Source organism: Psittacula echo, assembly GCF_963264785.1.
Source record: "Psittacula echo genome assembly, chromosome: Z".
Classification (NCBI taxonomy): Eukaryota; Metazoa; Chordata; class Aves; order Psittaciformes; family Psittacidae; genus Psittacula; species Psittacula echo.
Window position 1 is genome coordinate 10,415,074 of NC_137742.1, and position 17,421 is coordinate 10,432,494.

At 41.4% G+C, this 17,421-nt stretch overlaps 1 protein-coding gene across 2 annotated transcripts in view; it reads right to left on the reverse strand.

Moving 5' to 3' along the window:
• Positions 1-17,208, reverse strand: part of UBAP2 (ubiquitin associated protein 2) — a 145,559-nt gene extending 128,351 nt beyond the window's left edge. Inside the window, exons 1-5 of one of the 2 annotated variants that reach the window (XM_080636803.1) lie at positions 16,624-17,208; positions 13,021-13,098; positions 11,270-11,380; positions 4,096-4,249; positions 2,112-2,189 (exon numbers count right to left, since the gene is read on the reverse strand). In XM_080636803.1, coding sequence (XP_080492929.1) covers positions 2,112-2,189; positions 4,096-4,249; positions 11,270-11,380; positions 13,021-13,098; positions 16,624-16,803 — 601 coding nt within the window. In that variant the 5' untranslated portion in view covers positions 16,804-17,208. The remainder of the gene's footprint in view (positions 1-2,111; positions 2,190-4,095; positions 4,250-11,269; positions 11,381-13,020; positions 13,099-16,623) is intronic. The other variant, XM_080636804.1, reaches the window with a different exon arrangement.
• Positions 17,209-17,421: the final 213 nt, after the last annotated feature.

Below are 17,421 nucleotides of genomic sequence, written 5' to 3' on the forward strand. Positions count from 1 at the left end.
TTTTAACCTGAGTATAAAGGATTATTTTATAAGACAAATACTAAAATACTTAACATTCTATCAATTAATATGCAAAAATACTGAAAACTGTAGCTGTGAACAAGGGTCAGTATTGGGACCAGTATTATTTAATATATTCATCAATGATTTAGATGAGGGAATTGAGTGTACTGTCAGCAAGTTTGCTGATGACACTAAGCTGGGAGGAGTGGCTGACACGTCAGAAGGCTGTGCTGCCATCCAGCGGGACCTGGACAGGCTGGAGAGTTGGGCAGGGAGAAACTTGATGAAATATAACAAGGGAAAGTGCAGAGTCCTGCATCTGGGCAGGAACAACCCCAGGTTCCAGTATAGGTTGGGGAACGACCTGTTAGAGAGCAGTGAAGGGGAGAGGGACCTGGGGGTCCTAGTGGACAACAGGATGACCATGAGCCAACACTGTGCCCTTGTGGCCAAGAAGGCCAATGGCATCCTGGGGTGTATTAGAAGGGGGTGGTCAGTAGGTCGAGAGAGGTCCTCCTTCCCCTCTACTCTGCCCTGGTGAGACTGCATCTGGAATATTGTGTCCAGTTCTGGGCCCCTCAGTTCAAGAAGGACAGGGACCTGCTGGAGAGAGTCCAGCGCAGGGCGACAAAGATGATTAAGGGAGTGGAGCATCTCCCTTATGAGGAAAGGCTGAGGGAGCTGGGTCTCTATAGTTTGGAGAAGAGGAGACTGCGGGGGGACCTTATTAGTGTATATAAATATATAAAGGGGGAGTGTTATGAGGATGGAGCCAGGCTCTTCTCAATGGCTAACAATGATAAGACAAGGGGTAATGGGTATAAACTGGAACACAAGAGGTTCCACTTAAACTTGAGAAGAAACTTCTTCTCAGTGAGGGTGACAGAACACTGGAACAGGCTGCCCAGGGAGGTTGTGGAGTCTCCTTCTCTGGAGACATTCAAAACCCGCCTGGACACATTCCTGTGTAACCTTATCTAGGTGTTCCTGCTCTGGCAGGGGGATTGGACTAGATGATCTTTTGAGGTCCCTTCCAATCTCTAACATACTGTGATACTGTGTGATACTGTGATACTGTGAACTGTACCACACCCTGCCCTGCAAAACTATCTCTGCACACATCAGTTGATATTTGCCAGTTCAGAAGCATAACAGAGTCATTCCTGCAGCCCTTAGAAACTACCTGTCTTTTCCACTCCTTCAAGATGCAGATTTGGATACAATGAAGTTGGATGTGCCTGTCTTCAAACGTCTCATTACTGGATATTCCAAATAAAGGGGAGTCTTTTGAAGGCAGAATCTTCCTTCGAGGCAGACATTATTTACTAACTATACTAGCTCTTCTGTGCATTTTATTAACTTAACTCAGTTAATACCCACTTCCCCACACAATCTGCACTGTACATAGGTTATTCAATTCATTATTCCTGCTCTAAGAAAAAACAATCCTCTTTCCACTCAAACCTGTGAAAATCCAAATCCACTATACATCCCTTGATTTCACATCAAATTCATTATCAACATCTTTCCTGTATCTTCTGCAGGATAGGATCAGAGTTGTACCCAGTATTCCACAGTATTCTTTTTCCACACTTCTTTTCAACTCTTCCACGCCAAATTCCTTCTCTTACCAAAAAGTCTCTAAGGTGGCTTGTGCTTTCTCCGATTGGCTACCAAAAGCAGAAGGCAAGCCTGACAACCATATCCACCTCAAAGAAACAGCACAAATACACATCAAATCCCTTCCAAAGTGCCCTACAGATGGAATCTTGTACTCTCCTGCTGCCAGAGAACATCCTGAGGAACCCAGTGCACTCCCACTCACAGGAGGCTGTCATGAGTCAGTCTAGGAAAACAGCTCTCCATAGCCAAAGCACACCAGCCTGCTATACAGGAAACTACCCTAAAAGTTATTTGGGTCAATTGTTTTAAGTTGCTTTGAGATCAAGACATGACAAGGTGTAAGGGAGAAGGATGCATCTAAATTAAAGGTGGCTGAAGTGCTTATGAAGTAAAGGATAACTAACACGCTTAAAAAGAAGTATTTAGAGAAATAAATCAGAGAGTTCCAATCAGTGCCAGTCCCACACCAATGCCACCAATCTTACCTCTCCCACGGCCACGCTTCCCACGGTCTGAAGGCCTGTCTCCTTGATTGTTGTCCACTCCATTTTCTTCAGCTCTTACTGTGGAGAGAGGACAGCTTAAAAGAAACTTTAGAGACTTACGCATGAGACAATATAGCCATCTGTACCGCAAAAGGAAAGGCAACATTTTAAAGTGGGCTGTTCAACAGATCTCAGTCAGCCCTCCTCTTTGGGGGCCTAGCAAGTTATGTTTACTTTGCAATGGACAATTAGAAAGCAAAATTTGTAATAAGAGGGAAATGTTCCTCAGCAGACACACATCTGGGGATGGAAGGGGGACAGTGTTTTGCAGACTACTGGAGACTACAGTATTTAATTACGTCTCACCTCTTTAAGGAGGTAGGAAATTAAAGCTGCGTCACGCTGTGCTTCCTTGATAATATGCTGGTGACAACAGTGAAACAATAAAGAATAACTAGGAAAAACAGCTCTTCTCCTGTCTGTCCATACCACACCTCTGTACAACCAGGGAAACTTAAAGGAACTCTCCTCTGTATTTAAATCAGAGGTATGAGTGAAGGCGAGGCATTAGAAAAGCACTGCAACTTAACCATTTTGTGAAAAACTCCTGAGGAAATACTCTGAAAGATGGCTGTCTCCTTGAAGAAAAAAAAAATTATATAAAAAAAATGACTGGCCATTTAAAGCACTGCTGAGATTTTGTACTGCACAACTTCTCCTAATGACAGAAAAAAAAAGATAAATCACTAATGCTTGGATATAAAGCTAAGAAGTTTTGGTAACCATCTGGAAAATCTTTAATTCAAATTCTGCCTGTCACTTTTATTTTGATGGATCCAATTTTAATTTGTTGTAAAAGTACAGCTCCAAGTCTTATTAATATTTTTGCCATCCTGACATTACTCTTTCCTACAAAGATTCACAAAATCTTCACTGGCACAATATCTGAAAACATCCCAGTAATGAATTAGAAGAGTTGGATAATATTGTAAACATTTTTCCTGCTTTTAAGCAAAAAGCTAAACATATTGTTTTCATTCCAGTTCTGCTCATCTATCAGTGTTTTGTACAGCCTTTAAAGGCAGCGTGTATGACTTTGATACTGCTGATAAAAAATAAGGAGAAAAAGCAGTGTGCATCCAACGGTGGTCTAATGTGATTCTACCTAACTTGGAAACATCAGTTTGCTTTTGTATGATGTATTATCGCAACGGTATAAACTGTACCAAATTTTAAATATTTCAACTCACAAAGAATTTTCTCTGTTGTAGAAACTCACCTTTTGGTTGCCTTATATGAGAAATACATGCTAGATATTAATAATTATCCCAGTCTTTTCATTCCCCTTATGAGAAGGTATTATCTGTATCTCTTAGAAATGAGATTCAGAGCAGCCCTGGGGAGAAGGACTTTGGGGTGTTGGTCAATGAGAAAATGAACATGAGCTAGCTTCAGTGTGAGTGTTCGGTTTAGTGTGAGGTGTCCCTGTCCGTGGCAAGGAGGTTGGAATTAGATGATCTTCAGGTGCTTTCCAACCCTAACTATTCTATGATTCTAAGATGAGAACATCTTCGGGTTCTCCCACTCATAACGGGAGATGGAGTCAAAGCCAGATAATTTTTTCATTAAAAGAAACAAAAAAGTATACCAGCTGTGCAGGAACATACTTGCTTTCAAGGAGTCTTACAAAGACTCAATTTTAAATCTTAAAGAATAGGAATTTGTACAAGATCAATTACTTTAAAATGGAGCGTCTCTGCACAAGCACAGACCACCTCCAAACCAAGTCATATACACCAGGCATACCTGTTGCACAAATTATTATCCCTTCAGTACTGAGTTGCCTGTTGCACAAGTTATTATCCCTTCAGTACTGACCTGTACCTTGGATAGACTTTATTCCATTAAGCATTCATTACTAATTCAGCCAGTTTCAGCCACCAGAAAAGTGTTTGAACCTTTAAGAATGAACACCTGTACATACACTCTCGGCCACGGCTGCCTCCTCTTCCCCGTCTGTTGGAACTTCCCCGTCCACGACTCACTTCTCTGTCGCCTCGTTTTTCTCTGTTCTCTTTGTTTTCTGAACTTTCCTTTCCAATGCTTTTCTTCTTTCCCCCTACAGTCTCCCAAGAAGTCTATTAAGTAGAACAGAATTAGAAACAAAAGTTAAAATGAAGAGACAGTTCTCAATTCATAATTCCACCTCATACCCCTTCAGTTCATGGCAAAAAAAAAAACCAAAATAAAACAAACAAACAAACAAACAAAAGCCACAAAAAAAACCAGAAATTTCCATAACATCATGTATATAATAATTTGCAAACTTCACTGATAGAAATGGAAAAAAATGGGCTGTGCTTTTGGGAAGAGATAAGGAAGTAACAAGTTGGTCTGTCTTACAGAATGTGAGGATCTCAAGTATTTCTGGCTATAACAGACTTTTACTAGTTCAAGGAAGCTGTTGAAGGAAGCCTAGATACATCCACAGCCTACAAAACCCGCAAAGCAAGCAACAGTTTCCATCTCAACTACCTCCATAAATCTAGCAAGGGAGCATGTACAGAACTATCTTCTCTCAAGGAAATGAAAAAATGCTTATAAGCATCACTGAACAAGAGACTGACAAGTATGTGGCCTAAGGGTGGGAGAATCAAAAACATTATCCAGATGAGAATTCAAGTACCAGGAAACAGAATGGCAGAGCAACAACTGGGGAAAACTGGGGCAATAATAAGCCATCCTGCCCAATCAGCTACAGCTTATCACACACTGCAAAATAGAGGAAAAGCTATGTCTAAAGGAGACAAGGAACCAAGTTCCAGACACCAGGCTTCATCTCTAACATTAAACACTGTCTTTAAAATAAATTCAGGGATCATTTAGACGCCATAAGAGTATCTGTAGGAGTCGAAAATAAAATTACTAGAACACTTGCTAAGAGTAGCACAGCATCTCATATATGATGCAATTGCATGGCTTGTCCATTGACAAGAAGAACAGTATTATTTCCAAACCATTAAGATGGCAGATAGGTTTACATGTCTATCTTCATCTCTGTGAGATTATAATCTAGATAAAGTATTTAAGCAGGAAAGTCGCATATGAAAGTAAGCAGACATCAACTTTGAAGCACTAAAAACTCTGACAGGCACCTACATCACGAAAAAAAGGTTGGCTATCAGTACTTTCAGGTCCTGTCCTACCTCCTCTCAATGCAGACAACAACAGCTCAGAAGTCCTCATAAGCTAGGCAATGACCAGCTAGTCCAAGCTGCCCAGAATGAAGAAAAGTAATGCTATGGGGAAAGCATGTAACAAAGCAGTTTATAAGAATAAACTCAGTGTTTCATTGTATCCATTTAACCATGCATTCATTTAACCATACCAAGTGCAAGGTCCTACACCTGGGTTGGAGCAAAACCAGGCACAGCTACAGGCTGGACAAAGAAGAGATTCAGAGCAGCCCTGCAGAGAAGGACTTGGGGGTGTTGGTCGATGAGAAAATGAACATGAGCCGGCTTCAGTGTGCGCTCACAGCCCAGAAAGCCAACCGTATCCTGGGCTGCATCAAGAGGAACGTGACCAGCAGGTCGAAGGAGGTGATCCTGCCCCTCTACTCTGCTCTCATGAGACCTCACTTGGAGCATTGTGTGCAGTTCTGGTGTCCTCAACATCAAAAGGACACGGAACTGTTGGAACAAGTCCAGAGGAGGGCCACGAGGATGATCAGGGGACTGGAGCACCTCCCGTATGAAGAGAGGCTGAGAAAGTTGGGGCTGTTCAGCCTGGAGAAGAGAAGGCTGCGTGGAGACCTCAGAGCAGCTTCCAGTATCTGAAGGGGGGGCCTATAAGGATGCTGCGGAAGGACTTTTCATTAGGGACTGTAGTGACAGGACAAGGGGTAACGGGTTAAAACCTGAACAGGGAAAGTCTAGACTGGATATAAGGGAAAAGTTCTTTACTGTGAGGGTGGTAAGGCACTGGAATGGGTTGCCCAAGGAAGCTGTTAATGCTCCATCCCTGGCGGTGTTCAAGGCGAGGTTGGACAGAGCCTTGGGTGACATGGTTTAGAGTGAGGTGTCCCTGCCCATGGCAAGGGGATTGGAATTAGATGATCTTAAGGTCCTTTCCAACCCTGACTATTCTATGATTCTATCCTTTGAAAGAGTAAGTTCTAATAGAATGCTCACTCTTTCTTATTTTTTGATATGGTACAGATGAGAATGAAGGCTGAAGTCCTTTTCAGTCTCATCTCCAGTACAGAAGGCAACAGCACCAACTTAGAAGAACTACAGAGAGCATGGATTAAAGTACAAAATTACAAGTTTGAGCAACCCCATGTTATTTATGCACAGAAAAACCATTTTCTCCAGTCACTATCACATGGCTTCCCCTGCCATAGCCTGTGTAACTGCTGTAACAAAACTGCGTAACACTAAAACAATACCAGAGCTTTAGAAACACTTCATAGGAGGACAAGTAACTGCACTGACAACTGAAGAAGCAATTCTATGTAGCTCATAATGCACTAGTAGCTCACCGATGGCCATGGTGCCCAGAGATCTCTGGCAGTTTTTAAAAATATCCCAAACTGGATGATCCTGAAAAGCTTAAGAAGCAGCAGCCTCTCCCTGGTAAGTTTTCACATGACACAGGAAGAATCAGTAAAAGGATGACTCTGAAAAGCATCAGATCCATGCTTTCCCACAATATAATCTGAGGAAAGCCTCGAGAAATTGGGCACATGCTTTAAGATAGAGGATGGTACTACCTCTGGGCATGGGAATCCATCACAGACTATTGAAGCTGCCTATTTTTGTAAGCTAACTGACTACAATTTCAGTTGACGATGCCTGAGGCAACTGACAGTTCTGAGCCTGACCTCTGAAAACATGTAACAGAAGCTGCCTTGCAGGCCTCATCTTAAACAGAAAGAAGAATAATCTGAAAGGTTCCCTTTGTTCTATCTTCAAAGTTTTAGGAAGGAAAACATTGTTGAGCATAAAATAGGTCTTACATTTGTAGGAAGTTAAATGAATAGAAATCCTGGGCAAAGAAACATGCCCTTCTGTCATCCACAAGCCTCTGTCTTTTCAAAGCCAGATTCTCACAATTGCAAGTGAAAAGTCTTCCTAAAGACTAAGTCACACAGCATAAAGCCAAGAAATTATAGACATTCTATCTATCCCTCCTTGCTCTTTTAATTCCTCAAATTAGACAGGCACTTCTTCCAACTGAGGTTCAAAAAAAAACAACCAAAGAAAAACACTACCAAAAGAAACACCAAAAAAACTCAAGCAAACAAAAATAAACCCCCTCCTCCCCAAAAACTTCTAGGTCATCAAAGCAGAATGAAACTAGAAAAAGATTTGTGAATCTGCATTCAGAACTAGTAGTACCTCTACTTTCAACTTCACATCAAATCCACAGTTGAATTGTTCTGAAATATAATAGCCCTAAAACAAACCCTTTGGAGGCCCATAAATCTCCATGAAGAATAAATTTCTTCAGGCCCTTCAATTAAAACTCCTTCCTCTTTTTCAATTAATACACTTTCCTCCTTAAGCCCTTTAAGTTCTGTGTATTTGTTTCCAAGTTGCATTTTGTCTACAGACTGCAGTGGGTTCACAGGGACTTGCCATTTTGACAAGCAGAACACATGCACATGTTGCTTCTAATGGATAAAAGAGTTCACAAAGTTTCTTCCATGTCATGATCATTTATCACAACTGGCTAAAGTAAGAAAGCATTTAACATTCTCTATCAACCAGGAAACTATTTTAAACCAGAAAATGACAAATACAAGAAGTACAAGAGAGCACAAAACCAGTATATTACCAAGACAGATTTAATCAAGGAGAGATGCTCTACTATTCCCAGCTCACCAGTTCACTCAGTATTACAGACTTAGGCGCTTTAGATGACCTCAACTCTGAAAAATGAAAAAGGGATAGAAAAGAAAGTCCCCTCAGTCAGAATGGTATGTGTCCTAGATTTAGAGTATGTGTGTGGTGAGTTTCCTCATTAACAATAAGCCAGAATACATATCCTGACAAATCACAGGAAATACCAAATGTTCAGCATTAAAGAAAGGAAGTCCAGGTTTTCCCAATTTAGATGAAATAGAATCTAGTTTACTGCCTCAGATAAGCATAAGATGTCCCTCCAGCAAAAACTTCAACCGCAGCAAGACATATTTTCCTGATATCTCTTGGCATTAAAAATTGCTTTGTTTAACATCTGAAGCGACATTATTTGTTGTTATATACACATTGTTCAGTCTTCTCTTTGTTTTTCAATGAAGTCATGCAAATGAGCAACACAGTGAAAGAACCAACTACTTGCTGTATCCTATTCTGCCATTAGTAGCATTGTCAATGCAAGCTTCAGATGTGAAAACCTCCTCCAACTTCAATACTGACAATGCTCACCTACAGAAGTTACACGACCTAAAACACCTGCCTCCCCTTTAAGCTTATAAAGACTGCCCTTTGTGGCAAACAGTCTCAGGTTTCAAGGTTGTGGAGGTACTACAGAGTAAATACAAATACTGCAGCAAAAAACAGGCCTGGGTCTGATAGAGCACTGAGTTACACTGCTGAGTTAGAATTGCTGCATGTAAATGAAAGCCAGAGGAATCTGCAAGAGACCAGTTGAACACCCACAACATTTTCAAGTCTACCCTGGGGTATACATAGAGAAGAGAAACTGCCCTGTCTCCATCTCCTTCAAAAGAATTTCAATGGAGACATAGAAATCAAAAGCTTCTGAAATTACTTTCCCAATCACTTGTCACTGAGAGGCTACCAAGCCTCATAACATTATTATCCACTGCTGTTCATGTGGGCACAATATATACAGCCAGGAGCAGTGTGAAGACTAACAAGAAGGATTACAGAGCCCTGGGGACAGCATAAAGGACTCTTGAGCCCAGGCAGTTTTTTCATCAATTTTCCCAGTCAAATGGAAGGGGTTTGAAAGTGCTAGTCAAATCTGGTGAATCAACAGATGGCTATGGGACTGACAACACAGCCAGGGGTTCAGCTACTTAGACCATGCAACTTGCTGAGAAACCTGATCTGCTGGGGACTGATGAAGACCTGTCAGAGAAAGGGAGGATCATTTTCGGTCACAGGTCTGCCAAGCTAGTGGAAAAGGCTTTAACCTAAAGTACTAAGCAGAGGGGAACCCCAATGCATCCCACTCCTGTCAGTCAGATGCAAGTGCCAGCAAGAGATGCCCAGAGCCTCAAGAGAGATCACAGGTCAGCTGGAGAGCACCTGAAAAGGAGCACAAAGGAATTCCTGCTAATCCAGCCAGCAAGTCAGCTTTGAGCGCCCAACCTAAATGCCTCCCTGCAAACATATGTAGCATAGGGAATAAACAAGAAGAGTTACAGACGTGTGGACACCTGCATGACTGTGATCTTACTGGCATCACAGAGATGTGGTGGGACACCTGCTACGACTGGAGTGTTGGAATGGAAGGATACAGGCTCTTCAAGAAGAAGAGGCTGGCTAGATAAGGAGGGGGTGATATTCTCTATGTCAACGACCCACTGGTGTGCATGGAGGTCTGACCAGGGATGGATGGTGAGCTGACTGACAGCTTATGGGTCAAGATTAAAGGAAGAGCAGGGACAGGGGACATTATAGTGGGAGTCTGTTACAAGCAACCTGAATGGGAAGACCATGAGGATAAAGCCTTTATAGACAGACAGCATCAGCCTCACATTCACAAGCCCTGGTCTTCATGGGGAACTCCAACCACCCCAAACCTGAAAGTGCTAAAGTCCATGGGACCTGACAAGAAGTAGGCCCTGGGGAAATTGGTGGATGAAGTTGCTAAGTCATTATCCATCGTATCTCAGAAGTTGTGGCAGTCTGGTGAAGTTTCTCCTGACTGGAAATAGGGAATTATAACCCCCATTTGTAAAAAGGGAAACAAGGAAGACCCAGGAACTACAGCCCAGTCAGTCTCACCTCAGTGCCCAGCAATATAATGGAGCAGATCCTCCTGGAATCTATGCTAAGGCATATAGACAATAACGGGGTGGTTGGTGACAGCCAGCATGGCTTCACTAAGGGAAAATCATGCCTGACAAATTTGGCGGCCTTCTATGATGGGGCCACGGAGTTGGCAGATAAGTGAAAAGCAACTTCTGCTTGGGCTTGTGCAAGGCATTTGACACCGCCCCACATAACATCCTTGTCTCTAAACTGGAGAGGTGTGGATTTGACGGATAGACCACTTGCTGGATAAGGAACTGGCTGCATGGCTGCACTCATGAGAGTTGTGGTCAATGGCTCAGTGTCCAACTGGAGACCACTGTTGAGTGGTGCTCCTCAGGGGTCAGCATTGGGAACAATCCTGTTCAACATCTTTGTTGGTGACATGGACAGTGGGATTGATGCACTCACAGCAAGTCAGCCAACAACACCAAGCTGTGTGGTGCACTCAACATGCTGGAGGGAAGAGGGATCTGGACAGGCTGTAAAGGTGGGCTTGTGCAAACCCCATAAAGTTCAACAAGGTCAAGTGCTAGGTCCTGCATCAGGTTTGGTGCAATCCCAAGCACAACTACAGGCTGGACAGAGAATGGATTGAGAGCAGCTCTGAAGAGGAAATAGAGGTGTTGGTTGATGAGAAGCTCAACATGACCCAGCAGTGTGTGCCATGAAGACGATCAGAGGCCTGGCACAGCTTTGCTATGAAGACAGGCTGAGAGAGTTGGTCTTGCTTAGCTTGGAGAAAAGAGGGCTTCAGGAAGAGCTTGGAGCAGCTCCCAGTGCCTAAAGGGGGTTACAAGAAACCTGGAGAAGGACTTTTGACAGGGCATGTAGTGACAGGACAAGGGGGAATGGCTTTAAACTGGCAGAAAGAAGATTTAGATTAGACATTAGGAAGAAATTCTCTCCTGTGAGGGTGATGAGGCACTGGCGCAGGTTGCCCAGAGAAGCTGTGGTTGCCCCATCCCTGGCAGTGTTCAAGGCCAGGTTGGACGGGGCTTGGAACAACCTGGTCTAGCGGAAGGTATCCCGGCCTATGGCAGGGGGCTGGAACTACATGGTTCCCAAATCATTCTTTGATTTTATCATTCTTAGAATTAGAAGATATAGCAAACAAAGTGATTTAATATGAAAGTAAAAACTTACCGTGTCTGAACTTCCTTCCAGCAGTATGTTGATTGCTCTGTTCACATCCCCATTACAATCATGTAGTGCCACTATGCACTCATCCTGGTTTTTCCCCGTCACCTCCATAAGCTGGTGTTAAAAGTCAGACATGTTAAAATATCTGAATTATCATCATAAGAAAATAAGCATTAGCTAGTACCACCATAGATTCCAAGAAAAAACTTAGCTACTGTATCAGAGCAAACTAAAATTCTAAATAAAGTTATCTGCCTATTGCAGATCTGCTTGTGATTCAGACAAGAGACAGGATGAAACACAATTTAAATGGTAATCAAGCACATCCATTTTTTTTTATCTTCTGCTCACAGCAAATGCCGTCACTCCAGATACAGTAGCATACGAGAGTAAAGATGTAAAAGACCAGGACAGCACCAGAACTATCTTCTCTCCTTCCTCATCAAGCATCCCCCTCTTTATCCCACCCCACTGCATGAGAACAAACATAAGGTAAGCCATGGCAGAGAACAGATCCATCAGGAAAAATTTCAGGAAGTTAGATAAGAAAAACGTTATTTTTCAGCCAGATCAGCTCTCTCAATTCATTTCAGCATAAAGACACACAAAAGGCATAAGTAGCATAAGGCTGCTTGAGGAGACCTAGTACTGAATTATGCTCCATGAACCTGCAGTGAACATCCTGAGGAGTGTGGGATGGAAATAACCAGTCTTTTCATGGAACATCCAGCAATTTTACTCAAATAAAAAGATTTTACATGAGCTAGAAATACATATATGCAAAATGTAAAATACTGAGTATTTCCTATGCAAAACTCAACTCCTATGCTTCCCACCAGCAGAGCTACAGGCACTATTGATGACTGTCCTTTGGTTTCAGGAAGTACAAGACTTCACTTTTGGCAGAGCAACAGGACAAATTCATAACAACAATAATGGAAAGTATTTAATAATGCTTCACGGGGGGGTTTTACAAAGGGAAAGAAATCACAAAACCTGCTCCTCTGGTGCATTAAAGCATTCACACTAATTCTTCTCTCCTTCTTGGTGTACTTCTAGGTTCTTTATGAGCTACCATGTGTTCACTAAGACAAAATCACCAGTACCCACAACAGAACACAGATTCAGAGTCTCACTACCACTTGAGTTAATGTGCTCAGCTATAACTCGATAATGGAAACTTGAGCATTAACCCAAAACTCAACACGATAGAGGAAACAGTGTAAGATTTAATTTTCACAGTGCAATTGTATATTTTAACGCATACAGATCTGGGAGGTAATTATTTATTTTTTTTTAGTAACACTTCACCTTCAAGCCATGATTAGATTATTACTTTCCTGAAAACCACCCAAAATACTGGCAAACCCAGTTTACACAGGTGACATTTTTCCCACATGCAAGTACGTGTGGACAACCTGAATGCACTCTTTATTCTGACAGTCATTAGGCATCAAGCCCATACTGCAGAGATACAGATACAGTCTGGAAGAGACATCAGCACAGGTGAGTTCTGGCTTAAAGGCTTGCCTACCAAAGGAAAATACACCAACATAACTATACAGCCAGAGGTGTATAACCACGGTTTCTTATAAACAGACTTTGCAGTGCAATAAAAAGCACCTTTTCATACTTAAACTTACAGCTTTCTGAAAAAGGTTTCATCTAAGTCAGAAAAAGACGCTCCACAATGTAAGCCACCTTTGGAGCACCCTATTGCAGGCAATAGAAACTCTGCACTATAAGAAACATACTTGTTTCACTTTATCTTCAAAATCTGCATCGTTCTTATCATAGATCATCTGAGCAAGGCGAATCTGTTCTGCTGTTGCCTGAAAAACACAAACATCCAATAAGGTACAAAAGGTAACAATATATTTTTAAAAGTATCTACTAGTGTCACTATTTATTTTTCCTTCAGATTCTCAAAAAGAACACATGCAACAAGCACAGAGGTGCTATGGGGAAGGAATTAACATCTCCTCTACACCCACTTTATTGTTAAAAAGTTAGCTGGGATAGAAGAAATTTCAACATGTTCCAGCACGTCTAAACCAGAGTTAAAGGTCACCACATAGACAAACATATAGTAAAACAGGATTTACCACAGAAGCCTATGCTTTGATATTGTTACTTATACTTGCCTTTAGTATCTACCACTCCAGAATTGGAGTTTCATCATAACAAACTGGCAACAGTATTTCCAAATTAACCACATCTCTGAGGGCTCCTGCTCACATCACTTTCCATGACTCTCACAACAAAGTGCCTGAAGTCTTACGAGCACTTAAAAAGACTGAGTCATGCCTCAAGATTTTGCCCATGAACAGCTGCACTTATTTTCTTTATAAGTGAATAGTAGGTTCTGAAAACTGCTACAGGATCTTGCTACTGTTCAAATATTTGGTATATTTCTGGACCACAAACCCATGCTCGCACTTCCAAAAACTGAAATAAATAAAATGTATGGATGTGGTAAAGTACCATAAATCCAAATAAGCCATGGCTTCCCCATAAAGCAAGCAATTCAGTAACACTCATGTCTCATCATACAGGTCACTCTTTTCAGTGTGGTGTTGCAGTCTACTTGAACTGCACTTCCATGAAAATACCAAAGATAACCATACACTATAGGATCCTGGGCCTAATCTGATTTCTGTTCTAACAGAAGAGGCTTCCATCTCATGCCAGAGAAGGCTGATCTTGAAGCAAGCCAGAAAATGCACGTGAATGTGCTGCAGAAGACTTCTTCACTGGGAAGGGGCCCAACTCATCCACGGAAATTCTTGAGGGAAAAGATTAATCCCAGGTAGGTGGCTGAATCTCACATTTTGTAGTCTCACTTTAGAGGATACCTATGTGAAATTCTGTGCCTCAGGCTCAGACTTAATCAGCCTCAAACTGCTTTGCTTTTGGAGTTGACCACAAACACAAGCTCTAGAGGAGGTCTCCAACTGTAAATGCTGAGAAGAGTCTAAAAATTACTCCACCATACACCACCAGCAGCTTATTTTCTAAGAAGTTACTGCAGCTGTCCCAGTTCCTTGAGGGAAGTGATACTTTCTGTGCTCAGAAGGCGACTGCTCCAAGCCAATTAGCATATGTAACATTTATAACTGATTTAAGTACTCTGCACTGCTTCACATTTTCAAAGCATCATCCTGACAGTATCATACATCACTCCACTCAGTAACACAGAGGAGAGCCTGCTCTGGAATTCCCTACACCAGCCCTGGTCCAGCCTCCACAATAGCTTCCCAGCCAGTGCCGTGCTCTGTGCAAAGGAGATCTCCCTTCATATCTGCTGAGAACCAAGCAGAGAGCAAAAACCAAAGGTCTGCTGGTTTCAGGAATTAAGCCTGTTCATCCATTTTCTGACTTCAGCTTTCTCAGGGCCATTGCAACTCTTAAGCTAGTGAAGAGATTTCCCTTAAAGATGCCCAGAGTAGAAACACTCTGATAATGTAATTTCTGTAGAGACATCACAGCATACTTGACCCAAAACAGGAAGACATGGATTAATTTTTTTCAGTAAACCAACATGTTTGTTTCAAGTCAAAGATAACAGTATCAAATATGTGACACTATCTTCAGTTTTCCCATGTAAGCAGTGAGCTTACAAACGAGCAGGTACACTATCACTAATATTTATGCCAGTGGATTACTACCAGATGGAACCGGCAATTCAGAAGAAAAAAAACCCCAAAATAACAAAACCCCAAAAGTTGTGTTTTACTTCACAAACACCAAATCAGCGTCACAAAAGGTTTTGAGGTTATTTTCCCCACCGAGTGGTTCTTCTTTAAGTCACCACTGTTACAAGTAACATTGTAGTATCCTATAAAACAGTACAGCTAAGTTTTAATTGCAACTAAGAAAACAGAAGCATCCTAAGACAGCCAAAACTTTACTCAAACCTTACAAGAAGTCTTTGTGGTGTAACAGCAAAGGAGACTTTTAACTAACAGCTTTGAACTACCAGAAAGCAGAAGTATGCAAAACACAAAATTATGTGACAGTAATATGCCCAGATTTTTTCAGAAATGGTATACTTATTATACAGAAGCAATGCAAAAGAACTTTGATGTAATTTCTCAAATAACCTAAAAGATGATCAATATGATATTATGACAATGAAATCTCCATTTGGGAAAGCAATATTACTCTGCATTCAGAAAAATTAATCTTTGTTGATTGAACAGTAAAATCCCACATATTTCTGTTGATCTGTAAAGCTTGACTAAGCAGGAAGGTCCATCTGATATCTAAACAATAAAAAAATGTGGTCCTTCAGTGACACTCTGCGCAACCTCCCACTGAGAGCATGTCCCATCCTCACAGCTATTCTCTGGACTTTCTTCCATTTGTCAATGTCTTTCTTGTGCCAGAAAACCCTAAACTGGGCAGAATACTCCACTGCTGTCAACCTTCTTGCTATAATCCTGCAGCCTCACTTGTCAGAAAACAAAACCAAACTCAACTTCATTTGTTGAAAATCACTTTCTAAATTCACACATTAGCATGAATCACCACTGTGCAAAACGCTGCAACACAAGGAGACGATAAGGGCTTGAGGTCACGTAATTAATACCGTACAAAACAGAACAGGAGCCCATCCATGATGAAGATCAGTCTAGAAAACAATAAGACAATTTCCCAGAGGGGCACCTCTAGGCTGATACACTCTCTGCAAGCAGCGAACTGAGGCAATTCTTGAACTGAGTCCAATTTTGAGGAGTACCTGACAAGAGAATAATTAGTTGCCAGGAGCAGAGACATTTTGCACTCTCTGTCACCCAGGCAAACACATAATTTAACTACTCTTCCGCTGAGAATCAAGACAATGAGGTAATTTCAGTCTCACAGATACTCAAAATAAGTTTCATCTGCTAGTGGAAGACCATCTTCTTTTCACTTTGTGAGGACACTGCACAAGAATTTCAGGATTGTGCAACTTGCAGATACCCTGATTCCCACCTTAGAACATAGCATGTATCTAACTACACTTTTCTCACCCGCTCAAATTGCTCTATTGACCAGAAATCCCCAAAAATCAGGAGGCTGGTATATGAAGATCTGAGGACACTGAAGTCACAGGACAGAAATCCTGACACAGACATAAGCATAGAATTCCCCACTGATGGGAACTATTGCTGAAAAACACAAAGCTCCTTTAGAAACAAGAACAGAGCAACAACTTATTGCTGTCCTGGATTACTGAGTAATTGAAGAGAAATACAAACACACTCTTCCAAAATAGACCACGACTTTTTTCTTCCTTTTTCTCAGTTTTTACTGACCCAGGGAAAAAATACATGCTCACTTTCAACACAAATTAATTATGTAGTATCACATACCTGTACTACTTGTTTCTGTGGTTGTGTTGGCTGTGTGGTTGAAATTTGCGCTTTGTCCCGAGTGCCCCGGGTACGTTCACTGCCCACCGAAGTCATCATATACAGTATATACAAAACAATGTATGTACAAAATAGAAAATCTGAAAGGGAAAACAAAAATAAAAAAAAGAAAAAGAGCATGAGTTAAGACATGGTACTGGTTCGATAATATACAAACACAGTAGCTTGAACTCTTCCTGCTTTTTATCATAAACTCTAGAAAGAGACTCCTAAGAAAGCAGCTTTAATACACTATTATTGGATTTATCACAGTCTTTACTGTAAAGGGGGAAATGCAGTGGACAAAACGCATTTTTGTCAGCTGATCAGAATGTGTCTAAATCTGTACTTCCAGACAACATCTAAATCTCACATCTTTTCCCAGTTATTTAGCATACAGACTTTTCTGTCTGCTACTCTGCTGAAGTTTCAGCTCCAGCTGTATTACCCCTTAAACTTCTGTAATGCCTGCTGTCTTGTTTTGATACCTGGAATTTAACCACTCTCAGAACACTAATGCAAAAATTGCATTCACAAACTAGGCAGTTCTTCTCTTCCCCATCATCAAACTGCTTTCCTGCACACATACAAAGGTCATGGCAACATGTACTCTACTTTTCACCTTTCATTTATAAGAGAAATTATGATACTTACCTTTAAATCCAGCTAGCACTTCTGTTTTGTTCCCCCTCATAGTTACAGAAATTATTTACAAAGCTACCTATTACCCTGCTTTAAACCTATCTTTGTTGTATGTCA